Genomic DNA, 24,907 nt, shown 5'->3' on the forward strand with positions numbered 1-24,907 from the left:
ACCTGAATCATCATTATCTGTTTCACAGCATTCATTGATGTGGTCCTGAAGGATGCCAAGTATGTCCAGGAGGCATTCCTTTCTCTAATGCAGAATGAGACCTTTGCTAATGCCTGGGCTGACCATGCCATGGACTCTACTGTGCAAACCGTGGCCAAGGTGGGAAAAAAAAAAGTGTGCTTGTGTAGTTTTCACTGAAAGTCTTCATCTGTCACACTGGATGTCCTCTAATGTTTCATACAGGTTCTAGAGGGTCACACTAGCTGCAAAGACCTTTTTGCTCCCTGGGCTTGGATGTCAACCTACAGCTCTATAAACTTTCAGTTGTGGGGCACTCTAGTTTGCGCTGGGAATGACACACGTCTTGAGGAAATGCTGTTAACATCACTTTTGCCAGTAAACGAGAAAGTAAGGGGGTGTATTTAGAAGAGATGGCAAAAAAGTGTCTAACTTTGACAAAAGAAAAAAGAAGTTAATGATTATATTACTACTGTACCTAAACTAAATGTGTTTTCACAGGTTCAACAGTTGGTTGGTGTAGTGAATGGAACTGTAATGTACAATGTCACACCCTCAATACTAATGGCAGAGTGGCACAGTCTATACACAATCTCCCTTCAGTATGTCACTGCCCTCCAGAAATTGCAAACTGAGCTTAATGAGGACTATTTTGCAGCTTGGATCCCAGGGAACATTTCAATTGGATTATCCCAGGTTCTGTTGACCAGGTTAGAAACCTACTATTTGTCAATAACTACTATGTGACAAGGATGTTTCTTGCTGAGAATTATAACAGTCCCTGTAGAAACAGAGATTTACCTAGCTAAGAACCTTTATCACCTTTTAAACTAATTTTGTATGTTTATTTGTATTTTAATTTCTTGTGAAAAAAGCGTTACTGGCATATTTGAGAACATGGGTTCTCCACTAGAGAACAGCTCTCTGTGGCCCTCCATAGAACCATATTTCCATATGGCTTATTGGATTTTGACCTACCAACCTAATGCCACTGCATCACCAAACTGTGAGTATAAATTTTTTGTTTTAAATCTTTCATAAATCAGAAGGCTTTGTTCTTAATATCTGATTATTGTTGGTAATTTTATAACAATGAGAAATCATTTTCCATGGTTTTTAAATCTAGAATGTTTTTACATATTTATTAGGGCTGTCAAAATGGCTGAAAAATTTAATTCGAATTTGCAATTAAATATTAAAATTCAAATTATATAAAAATTTAAAATGCATAATTTCATTTAGGGTGAAGAAAAGCTTTTGGCTTCTCTTCTGAGGCCACAACAGGGCGCATTGGGCAAAATATTACTAATCCACGTTTATTGAAAGCATAAGAAAATATTACACTTTTCTTAATATTACAGAGTGCAATGGTGATAGAAGATGCCCCTCTCTAGAAAATGTGTGAAATATGTGATAAGGAATATTATAAATTGAACATAGATTAATAAATGCTGAAAAATCAAAAATTGTTGAAAAAAATCATATAATTGTTCATGATACCTAATGCATTACCTGATGTAAAAAATGTCTTATTTTAAAGTTTTGCAAATTTTATTGATATGACATTTGTATTGACAATGTACAGCAAAGTGTTATCATATCCAGTTCAATTCATCAGTTAACATCATAGTGGAATAATTTTTCCCCCACTTTTTTTTTTACGTTATTGAATGATCAGTATTTTATTTCAACCGTACTATAAATAATATGCAGTAAATTGTGCACGTTTTTGCAGGCACTCTTACCCCCACTGCCTTCACCTGTCAGACAGGCTTTACCTGGGAAACAGCTGTTCCTTTGATTCATTCTATGATCTCTAAAGTGTCAAGAGAACCTGCCAGCCTGTTAAGGTAGTGATTTTTTACTGCAAAACATTTATTGATACCAAAGTTATTCTATTTTCAACTTCTGTACTACTCTGTGCATATTTTATTTTCAAAATGTATCAAATTACATAAAAGTCAAATTGGTGATACAATATAGATTATTTTATTATAGATAATGACTTTACATTCATTTGATTTTAGACCTCTCCAGGGGACAGTGGCTCTCCTCCAAAACAGTTACTTTGCACTTTTGCAGCAAGTCATTGCCAATGGCCTTCCTGGTCAGCTACTTGGTAGTGAAATTTCACTAAAAGACTTGTTGCTGGACCTCATTAATACAGTCGATAAAGAAATTCAGCTCCTCTCAAACATTGATTTCACACAACAGTTTGACACTCAGCTCTTAAACGACATTATGGCAGCTCTTGGACTGGGACAGATAGAGAACCTGTTGTCAGGAGGTTCCCAGACCACCAGCATGCACCCAGTCATTATGGGCATCCTTCAGGTCTTGAACAATGGGTCCATCCAGATTCTAAACAAAGAGGAGGGTTTTGCAGTTCTTCGAGCAATTTTGAGCCAACTTGGAGCCATCTTACCTCCAGAGCAGCAGTATCAGTTAGAAGCAGGGCTAAATAAGACTCATGATCTCATTCGAGATCTAGAGATCTGTTCAGCTCTTGGCCAGGACTGTGTAGCTGATATCCAGAATGTCTTTGATAATCTTGGTGCAATGCTTACATTTGGAAATAATATCACCATGCCAACAACACATCTTTGGGGTAACATGACTCTCCCTGTTGCGCTTGATGTTCTCGCTCTGCTCCTGCCTTGGACCATGTCCCTGCCAGCAGAAGCCTCAATGGAAATTTCCAGGAAGATTCAATATCTTCTTGAGCATGCTTATGCATCTCCTATTTTCAACATCAGTCAAAGTCTACAAGCCTCCAATCTCACCATTTCTGAATTAGAACAAGTCAATTCTGTCTTTCATTCTAATTGGTCAGTATCCATTCTGGAAACTCTGAATATGGCCATTCAAATCCCACAGTGTGTGAACACTCAAACCACACAGTCTCCCCAGAAGCCTCCTGTTACTGGACAGGCCGAATGTGTCCTTCAGCTCATCCAGACTGCTTCTGGTTTACTTGGAGTAATACCTGTGGCAAATAATGCTCAAATGACTCTTAAAAACTGGCTTAATATCACTGCGGTAGAATATCAGAAACTAAATAACATGTCCACCTCTGGATCTGGCCCACTTGCATTGACAGAAGAGGTGCTGATAACAACACTGTCAGCCATCAGACAAAATCTGCAGGGTCTTGATGTGGAGAACATCACTGATATTACAAATGAGCTCAACATCCTGGAAGACCTCTTGAAAAATGTGTTCAGAGAACAATACACATACCACACCATTAATTCGACATTGATGGAGCAGGGGCAGTATGCACAGAAGGTGTATGGAGAAATCACACTGTGGTATTTAAACAAGCTTGGAAATTACACCAGTGGCAGTATGTTTGCAGAGATTCTCCATCAACTGAAACAGATGACTGAAATGCAGGTGGCACTTATCAATGCAAAAGCAGATATGGTGACGCTAACAATGAATAAGATCCAGAACTTGAACCATGTGAGGCTTCCTCTGGAAGGTGAAGATCTTGTACAGGTTGGCAGTACAATCATGACCTTGCTGCAGGGTGAGATGGCATTGATTAAAGGAAATCTTGAGATCCAGCAGACATACTACAATTCTCTAGGCTCCCAAATGAACATTAGTATTCCTGCTGAAATTGAAGGTCAGATCATGACCTACCTCAGCTTGACAAGGGAGTGGATCACAAACCCACAAGTGATGACGGCACTTGCTAGAATTTTCCAGTGGGAAATTAGCTCTCTATCTGATATCACAACAGCAGGAAAGGATCTTGAGCTGCTCCTCCAAGCCATGGCTCCTCTACTCTCCCCTGAGGACAGAGCTTTCATTGCTGTTGCTGAACAGGTTTCTCAGGCAGTAAACTACACTCTACAGTTGGCTAGCACTGATGGTGGTCTCCAAAGTGAAAACTTTACAGAAGCTGTCATTAGCACAGTCAGAGTGGTTCTGGAGAGTATTTCTAATGAAACCGGAGCTCTACCTCAGGATGTGGTTAACAATATTCTTGGTGCTTTTAAAAGTTCCCTTCAGCTGATCCTAAACTCCAATATGAGCTATGCCCAAGCTATCACCCTCACACAGGAGACTATTCAGATGGTAGATGCAGTGATTCATACTCTTTTACCAGCCGAGGCAGTTGTGGTGCTGGTTCCCATTAAAAACAGCATTTTATCCTATCTGAATAACATCTCCCAGCCTGCTGGATTTGATCAGTGGAATGAACTGTAAGTATAGATACTATGTGTTTGTTGAATATTGTTCTTTCTCTCTGTTTCATTCTCACTTTTTAATTATATGTTTTATATATATACTGGATGTATTTTGCAGGAGAGATGACAGCTGTACTTGTGCTCTTTTTGTTTTTCAGCATTATGAATGTGTTAACAGAGCTTCAGAATTCCCTTCCATCTAACAACACGGCTCAGCCCATCATATCAATGATAATCAAGGTCACAGAAAACATTCTGAGCTCAAATGAAGGCAACTTGACGAAGGACTGGATCATTAACCAACATCTGACAATTGCACTTGACAAAATCTTCCAGGGGAATGTTAGCTCTGTAGATCTTGCAGGAGCTGGGGTGAATCTTGAACAACTTTTGCAAGCCATGGCTCCTCTACTCTCACCTGAGGACAGAGCCTTCCTGGATGTCGCTGAGCAGGTGTCTCAGGCACTAACCTATGCCTTACAAGTGGCTAGCACTGATGGTGGTCTCCAAAGTGAAAACTTTACAGAAGCTGTCATTAGCACAGTCAGAGTGGTTCTGGAGAGTATTTCTAATAAAACCAGAGCTCTACCTCAGGATGTGGTTAACAATATTCTTGGTGCTTTCAGCGGTTCCCTTCAGCTGATCCTAAACTCCAATATGAGCTATGCCCAAGCTAGCACCCTCACACAGGGGACTATCCAGATGGTAGATGCAGTGATTCATACTCTTTTAACAGCAGATGTAGCTGAGGTGCTGGTTCCCATTAAAAACAGCATTTTATCCTATCTGAATAACATCTCCCAGCCTGCTGGATTTGATCAATGGAATGAACTGTAAGTATAAATACTTTGTATTTGTTGAGTATTGTTCTTTCTCTCTGTTTCATTCTCACTTTACAAACAGTATATACTGTATGTATTTTGTAGGAGAGATGACAGCTGTACTTGTGCTCTTTTTTGTTTTTCAGCATTATGAATGTGTTAACAGAGCTTCAGAATTCGCTGCCATCAAACAACACGGCTCAGCCCATCATATCAATGATAATCAAGGTCACAGAAAACCTTCTGAGCTCAAATGAAGGCAACTTGACCAGGAACTGGATCACTAACCAACATCTGACAATTGCACTTGACAAAATCTTCCAGGGGAATGTTAGCTCTGTTGATCTTGCAGGAGCTGGGGTGAATCTTGACCAACTTTTGCAAGCCATGGCTCCTCTACTCTCCCCTGAGGACAGAGCCTTCCTGGATGTTGCTGAGCAGGTGTCTCAGGCACTAACTTATGCATCACATGTGGCTAGTACTGATGGTGGTCTCCAAAGTGAAAACTTTACAGAAGCTGTCATTAGCACAGTCAGAGTGGTTCTGGAGAGTATTTCTAATGAAACCGGAGCTCTACCTCAGGATGTGGTTAACAATATTCTTGGTGCTTTCAATGGTTCCCTTCAGCTGATCCTAAACTCCAATATGAGCTATGCCCAAGCTATCACCCTCACACAGGAGACTGTCCAGATGGTAGATTCAATGATTCATTTTCTTTTACCAGCGGAGGTAGCTGAGGTGCTGTTTCCCATTAAATACAATATGTTATCCTATCTGAATAACATCTCCCAGCCTGCTGGATTTGATCAATGGAATGAACTGTGAGTGTAAAGAATATGTATTTGTTGAGAATCGTCCTTTCTCTCTGTTTCACTCTCACTTTCTAATTATATTTTAATATATATTCTTTATGTAACTTGTAGGAGAGATAACAATTGTACTTGTGTTCTTTTTGTTTTTCAGCATTATGAATGTGTTAACGGAGCTTCAGAATTCTCTTCCATCTAACAACACGGCTCAGCCCATCATATCAACGATAATCAAGGTCACAGAAAACCTTCTGAGCTCAAATGAAGGCAACTTGACAAAGGACTGGATCATTAACCAACATCTGACAATTGCACTTGACAAAATCTTCCAGGGGAATGTTAGCTCTGTAGATCTTGCAGGAGCTGGGGTGAATCTTGAACAACTTTTGCAAGCCATGGCTCCTCTACTCTCACCTGAGGACAGAGCCTTCCTGGATGTTGCTGAGCAGGTGTCTCAGGCACTAACCTATGCCTTACAAGTGGCTAGCACTGATGGTGGTCTTCAAAGTGAAAACTTTTCAGAAGCTTTAATTAACACATTCAGAGTGGTTCTGGAGAGTATTTCTAATGAAACCGGAGCTCTACCTCAGGATGTGGTTAACAATATTCTTGACGCTTTCAATGGTTCCCTTCAGCTGATCTTACACCCCAAAATTAGCTATGCACAAGCTAGGACCCTCACACAGGGAACTATCCAGATGGTAGATGCAGTGATTCATACTCTTTTACCAGCGGAGGTAGCTGAGGTGCTGGTTCCCATTAAAAACAGCATTTTATCCTATCTCAATAACATCTCCCAGCCTGCTGGATTTGATCAATGGAATGAACTGTGAGTGTAGATACTATGTGTTTATTGATTATTGTTCTTACTCTCTGCTTTACTCTCACTTTCTAATGAAATTTATATAAACTTACTGTATGTATTTTGTTGGAGAGATGGCAATTGTACTTGTACTCTTTTTGTTTTTCAGCATTATGAATGTGTTAACAGAGCTTCAGAATTCTCTGCCATCAAACAACACAGCTCAGCCCATCATATCAACGATACTCAAGGTCACAGAAAACCTTCTGAGCTCAAATGAAAGCAACTTGACGAAGGACTGGATCATTAACCAACATCTGACAATTGCACTTGACAAAATCTTCCAGGGGAATGTTAGCTCTGTAGATCTTGCAGGAGCTGGGGTGAATCTTGACCAACTTTTGCAAGCCATGGCTCCTCTACTCTCCCCTGAGGACAGAGCCTTCCTGGATGTTGCTGAGCAGGTGTCTCAGGCACTAACCTATGCCTTACAAGTGGCTAGCACTGATGGTGGTCTCCAAAGTGAAAATTTTACAGAAGCTGTCATTAGCACAGTCAGAGTGGTTCTGGAGAGTATTTCTAATGAAACTGGAGCTCTACCTCGGGATGTGATTAACAATATTCTTGGTGCTTTCAACAGTTCCCTTCAGCTTATCCTAAACTCCAATATAAGCTATGCCCAAGCTAGCACCCTCACACAGGAGACTGTCCAGATGGTAGAGACAGTGATTCATACTCTTTTACCAGCGGAGGCAGTTGTGGTGCTGGTTCCCATTAAAAACAGCATTTTATCCTATCTGAATAACATCTCCCAGCCTGCTGGATTTGATCAGTGGAATGAACTGTAAGTATAGATACTATGTGTTTGTTGAATATTGTTCTTTCTCTCTGTTTCATTCTCACTTTCTAATTACATGTTTATATATATACTGGATGTATTTTGTAGGAGAGATGACAGCTGTACTTGTGCTCTTTTTGTTTTTTAGTATTATGAATGTGTTAACAGAGCTTCAGAATTCTCTGCCATCTAACAACACGGCTCAGCCCATCATATCAACGATAATCAAGGTCACAGAAAACTTTCTGAGCTCAAATGAAGGCAACTTGACCAGGAACTGGATCATTAACCAACATCTGACAATTGCACTTGACAAAATCTTCCAGGGGAATGTTAGCTCTGTAGATCTTGCAGGAGCTGGGGTGAATCTTGAACAACTTTTGCAAGCCATGGCTCCTCTACTCTCCCCTGAGGACAGAGCCTTCCTGGATGTTGCTGAGCAGGTGTCTCAGGCACTAACTTATGCATCACATGTGGCTAGCACTGATGGTGGTCTCCAAAGTGAAAACTTTACAGAAGCTGTCATTAGCACAGTCAGAGTGGTTCTGGAGAGTATTTCTAATGAAACCGGAGCTCTACCTCAGGATGTGATTAACAATATTCTTGGTGCTTTCAACAGTTCCCTTCAGCTGATCCTAAACTCCAATATGAGCTATGCCCAAGCTAGCACTCTCACACAGGGGACTATCCAGATGGTAGATGCAGTGATTCATACTCTTTTACCAGCCGAGGCAGTTGTGGTGCTGGTTCCCATTAAAAACAGCATTTTATCCTATCTGAATAACATCTCCCAGCCTGCTGGATTTGATCAATGGAATGAACTGTGAGTGTAAAGAATATGTATTTGTTGAGTATTTTTCTTTCTCTCTATTTCACTCTCACTTTCTAATTATATTGTAATATATATTCTGTATGTAACTTGTAGGAGAGATGACAATTGTACTTGTGCTCTTTTTGTTTTTCAGCATTATGAATGTGTTAACAGAGCTTCAGAATTCTCTGCCATCTAACAACACGGCTCAGCCCATCATATCAATGATAATCAAGGTCACAGAAAACCTTTTGAGCTCAAATGAAGGCAACTTGACAAAGGACTGGATCATTAACCAACATCTGACAATTGCACTTGACAAAATCTTCCAGGGGAATGTTAGCTCTGTAGATCTTGCAGGAGCTGGGGTGAATCTTGAACAACTTTTGCAAGCCATGGCTCCTCTACTCTCACCTGAGGACAGAGCCTTCCTGGATGTCGCTGAGCAGGTGTCTCAGGCACTAACCTATGCCTTACAAGTGGCTAGCACTGATGGTGGTCTTCAAAGTGAAAACTTTACAGAAGCTTTAATTAACACATTCAGAGTGGTTCTGGAGAGTATTTCTAATGAAACCGGAGCTCTACCTCAGGATGTGGTTAACAATATTCTTGACGCTTTCAATGGTTCCCTTCAGCTGATCTTACACCCCAAAATTAGCTATGCACAAGCTAGGACCCTCACACAGGGGACTATCCAGATGGTAGATGCAGTGATTCATACTCTTTTACCAGCGGAGGTAGCTGAGGTGCTGGTTCCCATTAAAAACAGCATTTTATCCTATCTCAATAACATCTCCCAGCCTGCTGGATTTGATCAGTGGAATGAACTGTGAGTGTAGATACTATGTGTTTGTTGATTATTGTTCTTACTCTCTGCTTTACTCTCACTTTCTAATGAAATTTATATAAACTGACTGTATGTATTTTGTTGGAGAGATGGCAATTGTACTTGTACTCTTTTTGTTTTTCAGCATTATGAATGTGTTAACGGAGCTTCAGAATTCTCTTCCATCTAACAACACGGCTCAGCCCATCATATCAATGATAATCAAGGCCACAGAAAACCTTCTGAGCTCAAATGAGGGAAACTTGACCAGGAACTGGATCATTAACCAACATCTGACAATTGCACTTGACAAAATCTTCCAGGGGAATGTTAGCTCTGTAGATCTTGCAGGAGCTGGGGTGAATCTTGACCAACTTTTGCAAGCCATGGCTCCTCTACTCTCACCTGAGGACAGAGCCTTCCTGGATGTTGCTGAGCAGGTGTCTCAGGCACTAACTTATGCATCACATGTGGCTAGCACTGATGGTGGTCTCCAAAGTGAAAACTTTACAGAAGCTGTCATTAGCACATTCAGAGTGGTTCTGGAGAGTATTTCTAATGAAACTGGAGCTCTACCTCGGGATGTGATTAACAATATTCTTGGTGCTTTTAATGGTTCACTTCAGCTGATACTTAACCCCAATATATATTACATGCAAGCTAACCACCTCACACAGGAGACTGTCCAGATGCTAGGGGGAGCTATTCATGGCCTTTTGCCAGCAGAGGTGGCTGAGGTGTTGGTTCCCATGAAAAACAGCATTTTAGCATATTTGCAGACCATCTCCCAATCTTCTGGACCTAACAAATTGAATGAAGTGTAAGTAAAGACTTTGTATTGTTTCCAAAGTATTCTGTCTATGTTTTTCTTTCACTCCTGCTATCTATGGTGTGTGTGTGTGTGTGTGTATGTATGTATATATATTTTTGACTTTTGAATTTTAGTGTATATGCATTACATGTATTTGTGTATGCACAGGTCATAATAGTTGGTGTTTCTTTTTCATTTTCAGCATTGTGAATATGATGAGAAAGCTTCAGAATTCACTGCCATCAAACAACACAGCTCAGCCCATCATATCTGTGATTCTTAAGGTCACTGAATATCTTCTAAACTCAAATGAAGGCAAGTTTACTGTATGGTGTTTGTTGGGGTTCATTGAAAAAACAGTGTGTTAGTTGGCCATATATTAATAAAACTTATTTATTTTTTATTCAGTCAAGTTGTCATAGATATATATACTCTATATTTTTCGCAGAATATACAAACATGTGGCACAACCTAGGAAACTTCAGTCTTGGCAGCCTAAATGAAATAACAGAACAGGTAAATTGCTTTTATTTCTTAAAGGCCTGTTATTGACAGGCCCTGCATAACCAACAACTCTTTTGACAGTAAAATGTCACCATATTATGATATATGTTGATTTATTGCACAAATAAAAAAATTATAACACACACACAAACATAAATGTGTTATTGTTAACTTCTTTTGTGATGTCACAGCTTGCAGTCTTTCTGGGCTCTATGTCACCATTCATGAATGAGTCCGCCCAGACTGTTACAGAATCTGTAGGCGTTCTGGTCCAGATCCTTTCAGGGAGTCCTGACCAGCTGACCTTTGACAAGTAAGGCTGCCACCCTACTATTGGATTATTTTGTTGAAAGCTTCTCTTATATAGCCAAGAGAGTCAGAGAGATGGCCATAAATCTCAGATTCTCTGATAACTTTGACCATGTTTGAATGTTTGAAAGGAATTCTGATACAGTAGTTGTTGGACTTGGAAATCACTAAGAGTTTTTCTCACGATGAAAATCTGACAAGATTTTGTTCTTTTCAGATTTGATCCAATATATATAGGTTAATGCAAAGAAGCTGATTGTTATTTAGGAGAATTCTATAGCTAAACATTTGGGAGTTTTCCACACTTAAATCACTTTTAAATTCTGAAAGTAATTTAAAGCATTCGATTAGTCTTTCACCTCACGATTTCTGCACATACAATTAGTAGGTGTGACAGTCCTTACCAAAATTAATGAGCATACCATCAAACCAATCAAACCAATGAGCATACATATTAAAAATAGATTTATTCCTTGTTGACTCTTAGTTTTGAATGTCAGTCTTACTGTTTGTTAAACAACAGGTTGGAGGACATGTTGGCTGCTTTGTTTTCAACCTTCAAAGGTACTCCTATGTGGGATTCATTGCCGTCTGTCATTTCCACAATTCACCAAGCCATTGTCAACAGTTCTCACAACATGCAGACACAAACAGGTGAGAAAAGCAAAGCCTTACTGTTGAATACACCTCAAAAGAATAGCAAAGTAGGTGTTCATGCTTACAGACAATTTCCTTCATATCTGAACTGTATGCGTCTAATGCAAGCGTTTTCTTCTCCTCAGAGCTCCTCTATGTCCTCCAGGAGCCAATGTCCAACCTCTTGTCTGCCATTTTTCATGTTATGAACACAAGCAATTTCACTTCTCAGTCCTTTGTTGGTGGATTGCCACAGGCCCTTGTGTCAACTGCAGAAGCTGCTCTGCAGGTTAGAACAACATTTCTATCTATTGATGTGGTGGACTTATCCAGACGAATGTTGCCAACTCTCAAAAGATAAATAAGCAACCGCAGCTTCAGAAACAAGCCCCCAAAAAATAAGCCCAATATTATTGTATTATTTATTATTATCAATATTATTTATTAGTGATTGTTTATTATCAATAAATGAGCCCTGCAACATAGTAAACAACTCAAACCACTCTGAGATTGAAGAGCAAAAACAGAAGTTATTTAACAAAAATCATCAAACTGTAACAAAGCGGGAAGGCACGCACTGTCCACTGATCACTTGTGAGCAGAATAGTTTTGGAGACAGAGAAGGAGAGTAAGAAAAGAGCACTAGGTGGAAGCTTTAATATAGTCACACATTTATTATGAAATAAACTCAAAGCGTACCTGTATGTATCTACTGTTAGTATTAATGCTTGTTTATCGTTTTAATGATTAATGCATTATGAAAAATATTTATTAATGGTCCTTTTGTTTCCATGTTTCCTCTCCATTTCTGTACATCTGTGTTGGTGGCGTTGTTAGTCTATTTATTTGGTTGAGAAAATCAGTTTTTCTTAGTAAAGACAAGATATCATAGTAACATACTATGTTTTTGATCAGGCATTGAAGAGACTGGATCTTGCATAGCCCTGGTGTTAGTTGTTAATTCTCTTTTTGTTTGTTTCTAAACAGACACAGGCATCAACTAAATGTATCTGGCAAATGTTCTGACTTTTTTTTTTCTGAAACAATTTCAAAATCCTGCCAAGAAGTGTATTAATTACAGATAAACAGCTAGCCTACATTAGCTAGCATGCATTGGGTGCTGCTTTTCATCCCTAGAGAGAATTTGGTTTCCTTTTACAACAGATGCTCAAATCCTGGCAGGAGTTATATATCGCTACGTGTTCAGTGAATGCTTTGTCTATGATAATATCAATTATCGCATCACTTGAATTCACAAGGCATCAAACTAGGTCACGAATGGGTGCCCCACCCTGACAAACTTAGGATATCTATTTGTGTTTTTTCTTGTGTCTCTATGAATGGGACAACATCTAATCTCTAGTCTTAAATAGTAAAAAAAAGTAGCAGTAGTGTGTTGGACTTCTGTGATAATTATTATTTTTTCTGGTTCTCACCCCTCAGGCTGGTTTGGGGGGTCAGAGTCTGAACTGCAGCTACATGCAGCAAATATGGCAAGATGTCAGAGCTGGTGCTGGAAGTGAAGACACTGTTGCTTTGTGGTGTAACATCAGCCTGCTGCCAGTCATAGCAGCCTTTGATAAACCAGCTCCAGACTTTAATATGACGGTGAGAGGATAAGTTCCAGTTTTACAATAGCAGCCGTTTTTAATGGCTCTCAAATGCAACTATCGTATCTCACCACGAGGTGGTAGTGTACACTAAAGACTGATTTAGACTGTACCCTCTGTGTTTCTAAACAGGAAATGGCAATGAACCCTCTATGGATAAACGCCACTGCAGGAATGATGGCAGAGTCACTGGAGACTTTCTATGAAGTGATCGTGAACAGTACCTTTGCTAGCAATCACCTTACAGAAGTCCTGTTGCATTACACATCAATGCTATCCAACCTCTCAGTGCTAGAAATAACAAACCAGACTGACTGGAATGTCCAGCTCTTCCAGATGCAGCTCTACCAAAGGTATTAATGGTCTGGAGTCATTTTTACAGTAATATTTATTCTAACTATGTTACATGCCCCAAGTCATTCTATACTGTCTCGTAACAGAGAACGCTCTTTTATAAAGTTAAACACTACTGAACTTTTAAACTTTATTTTTCTGTTTGACTGAATTGCCAACAAAAGTGTGCAACAATTTCACCCATACTCACAATCCCATTATTCTTCGACATTACCACGAGCCTGATTATAATACTGAAATACTTTCTCAAATTTACTAAGAGATTTGCAGTTATTACCCATAAGGACCAGGGGTTGGAAAAATGCAAACAAACTAAGTAAGAGTAATTAAATTTGCATTAAGGTTGATTTATTCAGTTTGACTCCTTTGCTTCCAAACAGGATTGAGCAGATAAAGTAGTTTCTATTATTCTGATATCTCCTTGCTCTTAAATTGATTCTGCTTTATGTGCTCATCCCTGTAATGAACCGACTACTGATAGGAATCAAATTGTGCATTTGTGCATATCTGTGCAAATCAATCACGTACGACTGCAGAATCATTTATGCACCCACTGTAGATCATTGATTATGAAACATAATGGAAATTGTCTATTATAAATAAAGTGTATTATATTTATTCAGTTCTATTAATATAATAATAGTGCCCGCTGAAACTGAGAGCAAAATCAAGATGAAATATGGACCATTGTTGTGCAGTTTTTAAATATAAGTAATCTAATTAAAGAAATTGTCCCATCAACTCTACATTTAAGTATCTTGTACTGTAATGGTTCATAGTCTTTCACATAAATGAATAACAGTACATTATTTAATCCAGCTATTAATGGATCCTTAAAGAGTCATTTTTATTATTCTGTAACTTTTTTTGTGCACATGCAATACTAATTTCTCTCTCATTCATCAGCCTCTCCTCAATACAAATGGCTCTGGATCAAATTAAGAGAGAAGCTCCCTTGATGACGCCATACATCGAGGCAGCTGGAAAAACTATAGAGGTCATCCTCCAGAATTTCTATCTGCTCCAGAACTCAACTGCAAGCCCTCAGATCATCATGCAGGCTCTGGAGATCACGCTCACTGGAATGAATTTTACAAAGGAAACCATTAATTATATCCTGAGTGGAGACATATTTATGAACCCAAATGGAAGCACAGTTGACAGCTTAATAAAAGAGGTTATCCAGCAAATCATTGGTACGGGATTACTGGGAGACTGGCCTACCCTTTATGGAGTAATGCAGCAAATTCTGTATTTGGAAGATACAAGTGGCACCTTATGGAAAACTGTTGAATTTTTCAACTGGCTGTACAATACTCAAGAAACTGGGCTAAGTTTTGTCTTGGAGATCCTGCGCAAGTTATACGAGATAGTAAGAGATGCCCTAACCAAGATGCCACTGCCGTGCTTCTCAGAAACCTTTATTGACCTTTTTGGGAATGTTTTGTACATGCTGAAACAGATCAAACTAACCAGTGACCTCTTCAACCCTGTGGAACAATATCTAAGCCCACTCAAAATGGAAATTGCTCGGGGACAGAACCTGCAAGGTCTTGTGTCCAACACAAGAAATGCCAGAAGAATTGCTAGGGAAGTACAGAGAGAGCCAGTGGATGACTTCCTTGATCTTCTCGACATTGACTACCAAGCCTTGCTTAAAGTTCTTTCCATTCCACCCACCTCGACTGAAATTATGGAGACTATCCATGTTTTCTTTGCAAATCCAGATTTGGGTGTCATCCTGAAGGGTTATCTGAAAGAAATGACTGGGGGCACAAGTCAGGAGGAAACCATTGACACAGCTCTGAATGTGCTGTCATACTTGACACTCCCTAGCAATGGGCAGCAGTTTTTGGAGATGTTCATGGACATCGGTAGTGAAGGATGGAGAGTGCAGGACCTTGATAAAGTAGAGAAACTTGCCGAGAGCCTAGGAAGAACAATTGACATGGCCATGGTGCTATCCGACCAGCCGCCTCTGAACATTCCTCAAAGAATCGAGCACATGGCCCAACAACTTCAAGCTTCAGTGTCAAATATCATCTCACAGGATGGAAATAGCACCAACACTGCGATCCAATTCCTTACGGCGCTCAACAGCATCCTTACCGAGAACTTTGAAGAAAGCAAGGACATCAGCCCTCAGGTCACTGGCATTCTTCAAAACATAATTGGCTCATTTTCCAGTCCAGGGTCGCAGATGAGCATAGAATCCTATTTGGCAGCCGTTGATCAAACTGCAGAAGCCTTCACCCCACTTCTCTCTGGAGAGGTAGCTGTTTATTTCAACATATCTGGACAAATGATGCAAGCCTTTGCATTGCTCGAGGCATATCCCGGAGACATAGAAAAAGTCATGATGTCCACCAGCAAGATTTCTAACTCCCTAAACCGTGTTCTTGCCCTCTTAAATATTACAACTCTTCCAAATGGACAATATGTTCAAGAGGTCACCCATCCCCTCATCCTTAGCAGTGCTATGGCCACCCACATCCTATTCAACCTCTCCATGTCAAACTATAGCCTGAGCAGCAATGCTGAGAGGGAGATGCTTTTGACCCAAACCTTCAATCAGATGGTTGTCGTTCTCCCCACGGAAACACACATGTACCTCTTTTCTATCCAATCGGCTCTATTCACTGCCCTCTCGAAAGTATCCAGCACTGCAGAAATCACATCCCAATTCCCTGAAATCTCCCAGCTGGTTACACAGTCTCTTCTTAACTCGCTAAACATTACTCATGATCCGACATCCACGCATATGACTCCAGATGGCCTTGTTTACATTTTGATGACCGTGTCCAATCAAGTGTCTATGAGTCTCTACAAGGGCCTTATGTTATCCGGTTCCCCTGTCCAAATCTCACAAGCAGTGAACTCTTTAAGTGAGGTTGGATCTTCCATATACTCGATAATGCCTGTCGAGGGACAGCCATACATCAATATCACACTCAACCTAATGGAGACAATATCTTCTGTTCTTAATGACACAAGCACCTTTGGGGATGTCAGTGGGGCTGTATCACAAGTAGTAAGTTCTGTCAACAGCCTTCTGGCCATGGTGCACCACATGAACACAAACTCCTCCAGCAGCATTATAAGTGACCTAGAGCGGACCCTTAAAACAATCCTAATGATCATCCAAACAGACCAAAGCCCTCTCACCCAAACAGCTGATATTACCCAGCAGCTACTGCACACCATCCAAAATTTCATCTCACTGGGCAATAGCAGCAGTCTTGAGTCTGAACTCCCCAAAATGGTGCTGGGGGCTTCTAGCATGAATATCGGCCATCTGCTGAGGATCAATGACACTAACTGGACTGACAAGTGAGTTTCTTTGAGGTTTTGCTCCCAAGGCTGGTTCCTGGTTATGAGCTCATAACAAGACCCAGTTTTTCGTACTCTTTTGCTTGTTCATTACTTGGCATTTATCCTTTATATATGCTTACTACTTCTAATTTATGACTCTGAAAAGAACACATTCTTAGGTTCCTGAAAATAAATGGATCCATAGTAGTACATTTTGATAAAGCCATCTCAGCAGAAAGAATAACGTGTTGTTAGTTAATAAAACTCTTCCGTTTACATAGGCTGCCTGTGCTGTTGACAAACCTCGCTAATAGCCTTCCAGAAGACCTGCAGTATTCTCCTCTTATTAAGTCCATCATGAGAAGTCTGGCCAACGAATCCCAAGGTACCTAAGTCATCTCACAAGATCTACTGACCTATAACACCGTTCATTCAGGGATTTTATTTCCACAATCTCCCACAGTTGCATATAGTGCTTATAAGTATTTTGCATTAAGCTGTGTGAATAGATAAAAATTTATTTGAATAATCTGTATTTGTTTAGCACAAGAACAAGATGCATAATGTCCATAGTAAATGTTCCAGGTTCTCCCTCTGAGTAAATTACTCTTAGTAATCCCCAAAGACATTAAACAATGTATGTTGCGTTATGTTTATGACATTGCAAAGATTTGGTGGTTTTCAAAGAAGTGCAGTAAATGGCAGGTTTGAAGTCAGCTTTCTGTGATATTCAGCCAGGAGGCATGTGACTAGACGGAGTTTGACAAAAAGAGCTCAACGCACCTGCAAATGAAACACCTGCAAATTAAGAAAACAACTTCATCAATATGACAACACATTGTGCTGCAAATGCTCACAACATAACCAAACAAAGAAACGCTGCAAATAAAATTCTTTATTTGGTTGTTGTGAGCATTTGCAGCACCTGCTGTCAAACTGATGAAGATGTTTTCTTGATTTGCTGGTGCTTTTTCTATTTGCATGTGTTTTCTGAAGTTGCAGCGCGTTGAGCTCTCTCGGCCACCGTAGTTTTTGTTTTAGGCAAAGATTTAACTAAACTTGGTGATGTTTGTGTTTTAAGCAAGAAAATAATTCAACATTGGGGTAAAAGAATAAACCTAATTAAGATACACTGTATGTTTTGAAAGCAAGTGCCAAGTATTACATTTTGCTTCTGAAATGAAATTATCTTGTTTTACAGATATTATTATTATTATTTTATTTTATTTTTTTGTTATCAGATAACGAGACAAAAATACTGATTAAGTTCAAATGAATAATTTTCATTTTTATACTACTATCCTATTCAAGAATGCACAATTCCCCCCGGAGATCCACTTTCTGACTGCAGTACTCCCTCACTTTCATTGATAAGCTGCTTTTCAAGCCTCTCGGTTTGCTCTATATTTTTTTCTTTAATTAAACCGATGTCTTGTTGAGCATTTAATTTCCTTCATAAGTGTCTGGTATTTTATATTGCTAAAGGTGTTGCACATGTAAGTGCTGTCAGATATGAATCAGCACACGGCACCTTAAAGCTTTCAATGTCTCTTTTCTAAGGGGAGATTCTTTGCTAGATCATTTGCTGCTTACTGCACTGTGAGGTTGGCCTGAAAGTGGAGTTAGGTGCAAGTAATGATGTCTGTAGGGAATTTAAGTTACTTTAGCTCTGCAAAAGCTTGATCTTTGTTTTTTTTTTTTTTCGTTTCTCTCGCCTCTCTGCAGAAAATCTGCATCTTCTACAGCAAGTGCTAAACACCACCTTTGAATTAGGCTCAACCAACTCAGTGAATGAAAGTTCGGACAAAATACTAGACCACTTGTTAACTAAGGTGAGATTTTTAATGGTTCAGATGTAAAACTTTTTCAAAAGAATATGCCAGCAAAAATTACCATCTTGTCAGTATTTACTGATGCCATTCCAAGTTGCAAAAAGAATAAAAAAAAAAGAAATTGTTAGTCCATATGTCCTATATTTCAAGCATTCTGAAGCCAATGTTTTTCCTGATAATGTAGGTGTGTGCTCTGGAAAACATGGCCACTGTGCAGCTGATCACCAGTTTTCTTCCTCTGGGCCCCAGACTGCTATGCGACACTGTTGTTCCCACAATCCAGGCTTTCCATGTGCTAACAACCAACCTGGTGAACCAAAGCACCGACATCTATGATCTGATTTTCCAGACTTTTGTTGGAGACCCTAGCACCTACAACACTGAAGTGGACTGGTACTGTTTTCTATAAAGAATTTCAACCTTGTTGTTGCAGCATAACCTATGTATGTTGGGGAGTAACTTTTAGAAGGGGTAAATATTTTAGTAGAGTGAACTGCAGCATTTCCAGTTACAAGCTACTTTTTCAATATGTGCTGGCTGCTAGCGTAGCATTCTCTAGCATGCACAACTTCAAGCTGAGCAAACTGTTGTAGTGATTAAATTCACTCCACTGTTTTCCCACTTCTTCCTATGAAACATTTTGCAAGTCTGATTAATTTTAGTGAATCAGTTCAGACCCCATATTCAAATGAATATGTTAAAAATATATTCACAGATTCATCAGATGTTTACCTGTCTTTGAAAAAAAAAAATACATTTACAAAATATAATGAAATTAGATGTTACTGTTACTACGTTTTTCATTTAATTTAGTATTGCTATTATATTTATTATTATTATACTGTTATAATGTAAGTTTTGAAAACATTTGATGTAAATAATATTTATGTAAAAAATTTGTATAATTATGTTACACATTTTGATCAGTTTGTGTCCAGGAATTCTACTCATAGTTTTTATTGCTTGCACTCTCTCTCTCTCTCTCTCTCTCTCTGTTATAAAGGACATCCATTCTCTCTGAAATTGTGGGCTTCAACGTCTCAACTCTGAAAACTCTGAATATCAATATAACATCTCCGGGTACGTACCGCTGTCACTTCAAGCAAAAGAACTGCGGAAAGACAAGTGTTCCTTAGCTATCAGTTGGTGGTCCGATCAGTCTGTTTCAACCTTGCCATGAGTGCATTCCTGCTCTCTCATTTGTCTTTTATCTTGTATTCTGACAGCTGAAGTGAAAGTTTTTGAGCTGCTGAAAAATGTCACACTGTTTGTTGAGGATGTCGAGCGGTATACCAGCTTTCCCCCTCGCATTCTTCAGGCCCTATTAGATTACCCTCTACCCAGAAACAACATACAGGTACAACACAACTCATGCATACAGTACATCAGAGGGGATCAAGGGGATCAAGATGTGTCCGAAAGGATTTTTTCCCCATCTTACTGATCTTAATTAAACTTTGAGTACTTTTACTGGCATGGTTGCCTTTTGCTTGCTCACAGAGGGTTGTATCGTGCTTTATTTGTGATGAAGCTGCTTAGGCACAATACATATACATTTAGTAACATTTATCTCAGTCTCTCACCAGTGTGAAGTCTTGCAGAGTGCATTTTTATTATAATGTGTTCTTGTCACCTCTCCCCTCTTCACAGATCTTTGCATGGTTGGCAAACCTTCGCCAGTGCTCAGACCCCTCGTCTTTGCAACTGGACCCTACAGGGCAGGAGATCTTCAGCACCTTCTGTAATCTGACACATGAATGGTACAGCATCACGGTTATCTTTCTTCGTCATGTGGACACGAAGGCGGCTTTATTCAGGGTAAAGAGTTGCGCACAGAATGTTTTGTATATATTGTATGTCCAATGAAACTGAAATACTGCATCTCTCTGTTGTAGTTAATTAAATACAAGAAATGTTTTGCAAATAGTTGTTATGAAACAAAATAATAATGCTTGCTGTTTTATGCATTTATAATTATGGATTCTTTGCATGTATGGTTAGATTGGGGCTAGGGCAGCCTGATCTCACTCTTAACCATTCAATAATCTTTATAAAGAGAGAAAATAATCAAATTATATATATTTTACTACTTCATTCACAAGTTTTTAAGTGTTTAATTATTGAGACATAGACATTGCCACTTATTTTATGTTTAATATACGTATATAAACCTTTTTTATTTTTATTTTTTCCAGAAAAAATAACTATATCATGCAATATACCAATAATGTTACTAAAAACCCTATGATATTTTGTTGCAGCTGGTGTTGTCCAAAGAAATTCAGGATTTGGTGGGAATCATGCTAGAGCTGGTGAAGTTTTTGACGGACATAATGCACAAACTGGTTCCTGCCATTAATAAACTCCAGGAATACCTGACAAACATAGGAGAACTAAACCTGGTGGCCAACCAAGAGTTCCACAGTGTAAGAGTTTCATTTTATTTTATTTTATTTTATTTTATTTTATTTTATTTTATTTTATTTTATTTTATTTTATTTTATTTTATTTTATTTAATTTTATTTTATGTGTCTTTGGATTCTCTCTCCCACAGCTGGTGAGGGGAAAGCGGTCCACCATGTCCAGCAGGGCCACCTTTAGTACCATCGCTCGTGCCTTGTGCAAAAACGGCATCCTGACTCTGTTTGCCATCGCGAAAGTCCCTATAGTTACCGAGACTGATCCTTCCGTCCAGACGGACCACAAGAGAGAAGAGCTGATTGAGAAGTTCAAAATCCCTCAAGATGCTAGTATGAACGCATATTCTCAGCACACAGCTAAATTTGCAATAAAGCATTATGATAATGACCTGTCAAGAATCTGCTTACAGCATACTGAGTTTCAGTTTGATGAAGTGCTGTGGTCAGGCTTAATTAATATACTGCTTATGTCCAGGTCCCTTTTGTATGAACCTCTACTTGGATATGGTGAACACTACGGGCGGCGCGGTGGCCTGGGCATTCCTCAAACCCATGCTGTTGGGACAGGTCCTGTACTCACCAGACACACCAGTGACGAGAGAGATCATGACAAAGGTGCTGATTTTACATCTCACAAATTAATATTTGGCATCTAAGCCACATTTATGCTTTTCACTGTTTTAAGACACAGAGATAATTCAATTTTTTTTGAATTCATATACTGTATCAAGCAAAAATGTGTGATTGGATCCAGTTTGGGCCACTTTTAGATATGTGTTTTGTTCATATTTCAAAAGATTTCTGCCTGGAAAAAAAAACTTTGATTTCCAATTATAAAGTGCAACAAAAATGTAATTCATTGTGAAAGTATGACATCAAAAATGACAGCACCAAGGGAAAAGTGTAGTTTACTTGAATCAAACAAACGTTCCTATATTACATGATGCAGAGGCAGGTGTGGAAAAACATGGTAAATGACCTTTTCTGTTGGTAATTGTATGGTTAGCATTGTACAATGTCCTTTATTCTCCACAGTTGCTAGGAGACGTATTTGCTGAGAATCAGATACCTGCAAAGATAAAATATATAGGAATATTCTATTTCTGATTTAGGATGGACAGCAGCATAAATCTATTCATATCGGATTGTTCTTTTAAGATATAGACGTGTAGTGTAGTCATGAAGCAAAATATAAAATTTTCTTGTAAAATGTGGTGTTTTTGTCTTCTTTCCTGCAGTCAAATTCTACACTGCACCAGTTTGGTGATCTAAAGCTTTATGCGTCCGAGTGGATAGAGTCATCCTCATATGTGATGCAGTCTGCTGACATCCTGACAAAAACCTTGCCGATACTTCAGGTATACTACGAGCTCAGAGAAAATCAAATAGACACTTTTTATTTGATTTATTAATCCCCCCGTACTGCATTAACTCTTTCCTTATCAAACTACTCTTCACAGAATTCTCTGCGCAATCCCTTTGTCCAAAACTTCATTCAGACTCAGACCGGCATTGATGTTGCACAAATGAGCTCAACTCTCAGCCAGTTCTGTAAGTTCTCAACAGTGCATGAAATGCTTGCATCATGGTGATGGAGTATTATTATTAGAAGAATGTTATTGTCATTATTATGAGATGTTGTTATAACTGGAAAGTTTCTAATATTTATGAGAAACAAAGTCATTATTATGAGAAAATTCTCATTCTTACGAATTGCTTTGTCATTATCATGAGAAAGCGTTGCACTATAGTGAAATGTTATGTCATACTAATAAGGTGTTATTTTCCCTCCTTAATAACGTTAACCCATAGTTATGATAAAGTTTACCATTATTTTAAACTTTAAGAACTTAAAGAATTTTAACTTGAATCTTAATTTTGCTTAATCGTAGCAGGAACCATAATACAAATGTTACATAATTGAATTACAAATGTACATATATATATATATATATATATATATAAATTAAATAACCACAAGACCCTGGAGTTAGTCTACAAACTGTTACCAATGGGATGAAAAACAACAGGCATTATCGGTTCACTTGGCAATTAATGTCTCCCCGAGAAATAATTACACTCAGAATAGTCTGTGTGACACAAATTTACCTAATCTTCTCTGTGAAAACTCTTCGTCTGTGTAGAGTTTTACAGCCAATCATGACAAGTGCAAGAGATGCATTGCTCCTATACACCCAAGTGTGTTTTATTCTAAATCTGCAGTGGCTTGAACAGTTTTTCTAACTCTCTTTGCAGCAAACATGACAGTCCTTTTAGAGAAAAACAAGTTTATCATGGAGCAGATCACCACCCTCTCCATGCTGATGTTGAACCTTTCCTCATGTGTCAACTTCGACCGCTACCGAGCTTTCAACTCCACAGATGAACTCGACAGGCAGGCAGAGAGACTGGCTCAAAACCGCGAGCTCTACGCCAGTGAGTTCACACACACACACACATTCACACACACTCTCTCAACAGGAGATACCCCTTCAACTAACTACTTCACTCATGCGTTTGGTGATACTCTCGGTTGAGGACACCACAGGCACTGAAGAGCCATCGGGCTGTAAAGTCTATAATTCAATGCAATTTGAATTCAGTTCTATTGAGATATAGATTTCCACTGTCATCGGAGCAGCAGGTCTCTGAGGTTACTCTGACAACAGATCACTTCCCCTTTATACACATGAACTCTGCTCATCTTCACAGGCATTATTTTCAAACTTCCTGAGGAGACCTCCAGCAGCCTGCCCCCCAACATCGACTACACCATTCGAATGAACATTGAGAATGTGATGCGCACCGACCGTGCAAGGAATCCCTTCTGGGTGAAAGATTCCTTCATTTCGTCAACGAAGAACCAGCGGTACAACCGAGGCTTTGTGTACCTGCAGGAGAGCATCGAGAGAGCCATCATCGAAATGCAGACGGGTAAAGCTATGGATGGGCCCGCGGTCCAGATGCAGGCGTTCCCTTATCCCTGCTTCTACAAGGATGAGTGAGTGTCTGAAAAGCACAAACTGATATGAATGAGATGTGGTATCTGAACAGATAATCAACAGTTTACACCAACACTGAACATCTGCTCCGTTTTGTACATTAGAAATTCCTCTAGTAGGGTGAACATTTAGTATTTCATAAAAAATAATATATTTGCATTTGTTTAATGAAACAGCACTGCTTGCAAGGCAGCAAAACAATTTTAAGCTTAGCTTTGTTTCGGTGTAGATGAAGTGCTGGGTCAGAGCTGTTGTCATGGCACTGAATTTTCTGTTGGCTGTGTATGAGAATCCTCATTACTTAATAATAACGTTACTTTTTTTTCTTGCTATGTAACAGTGGCTTTAGATATATTCTATTGTTGTTATAAAAAAAGAAGAAAATCATTACAAATAATAATTATTAGGTGAAGAAATATATAATTATTAGGAGAAATCTTGTCTTGGCTTATAAAACTATAATAAATATAAATGAAAGCTAAACATAGATAATAAAAAAAACGCAACTAATACAAACACAAAAATATAAATGGCAACATCACATAAAATTTATTTAACAATTAAAATGAAAACTGAAAATATAAATCCTATAACAGTACATTCATAATATTAAATTAACACTAAATGTTAGAATTAAAAGATGGATGCGATAAAGTGACAAGCTTTTATAGATTGCAAACCAAATAAATGTCTCAATTAGTCTCAATGCACATGATCAATGCTGTGGGTCATCAATTTAGTATTTAAATTACAACATTAATCAAAGAGAAACTTGACTTAAGCTAGTCAGTTCATCAGCTCCTCTATAGATTGATGTGTATAACAAATATGCCCTTCACCTGCTAATCTCAAATCTTTCTACCCCAAAGGTATCTCAACAGCCTCTCTTTTGCCTTCCCAATGGCACTCATGACCTGCTGGGTGCTGTTTGTTGCCCACTTTGTGAAGAAACTCGTCCACGAGAGAGAACTGCGACTGCATGAGGTATGGAA

General features: G+C 38.9%; 1 protein-coding gene across 1 annotated transcript in view; it reads left to right on the plus strand.

Annotated features, from left to right (window-relative positions):
* Nucleotides 1-24,907, plus strand: part of LOC113053805 (uncharacterized) — a 65,805-nt gene that overhangs the window by 17,578 nt on the left and 23,320 nt on the right. The window contains exons 14-48 of the mRNA XM_026219055.1: nucleotides 29-159; nucleotides 244-408; nucleotides 520-728; nucleotides 894-1,024; nucleotides 1,754-1,868; nucleotides 2,046-4,232; nucleotides 4,376-5,050; nucleotides 5,185-5,859; nucleotides 6,002-6,676; nucleotides 6,819-7,493; nucleotides 7,636-8,310; nucleotides 8,453-9,127; nucleotides 9,270-9,944; nucleotides 10,138-10,250; nucleotides 10,384-10,451; nucleotides 10,631-10,752; nucleotides 11,272-11,402; nucleotides 11,531-11,673; nucleotides 12,828-12,992; nucleotides 13,127-13,347; nucleotides 14,255-16,678; nucleotides 16,942-17,045; nucleotides 18,386-18,492; nucleotides 18,677-18,885; nucleotides 19,496-19,572; nucleotides 19,719-19,849; nucleotides 20,143-20,310; nucleotides 20,754-20,918; nucleotides 21,048-21,243; nucleotides 21,389-21,528; nucleotides 22,152-22,271; nucleotides 22,374-22,464; nucleotides 23,170-23,349; nucleotides 23,626-23,914; nucleotides 24,785-24,899. Of these exons, the coding sequence (XP_026074840.1) occupies nucleotides 29-159; nucleotides 244-408; nucleotides 520-728; nucleotides 894-1,024; nucleotides 1,754-1,868; nucleotides 2,046-4,232; nucleotides 4,376-5,050; nucleotides 5,185-5,859; nucleotides 6,002-6,676; nucleotides 6,819-7,493; nucleotides 7,636-8,310; nucleotides 8,453-9,127; nucleotides 9,270-9,944; nucleotides 10,138-10,250; nucleotides 10,384-10,451; nucleotides 10,631-10,752; nucleotides 11,272-11,402; nucleotides 11,531-11,673; nucleotides 12,828-12,992; nucleotides 13,127-13,347; nucleotides 14,255-16,678; nucleotides 16,942-17,045; nucleotides 18,386-18,492; nucleotides 18,677-18,885; nucleotides 19,496-19,572; nucleotides 19,719-19,849; nucleotides 20,143-20,310; nucleotides 20,754-20,918; nucleotides 21,048-21,243; nucleotides 21,389-21,528; nucleotides 22,152-22,271; nucleotides 22,374-22,464; nucleotides 23,170-23,349; nucleotides 23,626-23,914; nucleotides 24,785-24,899 (13,142 nt within the window). The remainder of the gene's footprint in view (nucleotides 1-28; nucleotides 160-243; nucleotides 409-519; nucleotides 729-893; nucleotides 1,025-1,753; nucleotides 1,869-2,045; nucleotides 4,233-4,375; nucleotides 5,051-5,184; nucleotides 5,860-6,001; nucleotides 6,677-6,818; nucleotides 7,494-7,635; nucleotides 8,311-8,452; nucleotides 9,128-9,269; nucleotides 9,945-10,137; nucleotides 10,251-10,383; nucleotides 10,452-10,630; nucleotides 10,753-11,271; nucleotides 11,403-11,530; nucleotides 11,674-12,827; nucleotides 12,993-13,126; nucleotides 13,348-14,254; nucleotides 16,679-16,941; nucleotides 17,046-18,385; nucleotides 18,493-18,676; nucleotides 18,886-19,495; nucleotides 19,573-19,718; nucleotides 19,850-20,142; nucleotides 20,311-20,753; nucleotides 20,919-21,047; nucleotides 21,244-21,388; nucleotides 21,529-22,151; nucleotides 22,272-22,373; nucleotides 22,465-23,169; nucleotides 23,350-23,625; nucleotides 23,915-24,784; nucleotides 24,900-24,907) is intronic.

Source organism: Carassius auratus, chromosome 34 (assembly GCF_003368295.1).
Source record: "Carassius auratus strain Wakin chromosome 34, ASM336829v1, whole genome shotgun sequence".
In the NCBI taxonomy this organism is placed as follows: Eukaryota; Metazoa; Chordata; class Actinopteri; order Cypriniformes; family Cyprinidae; genus Carassius; species Carassius auratus.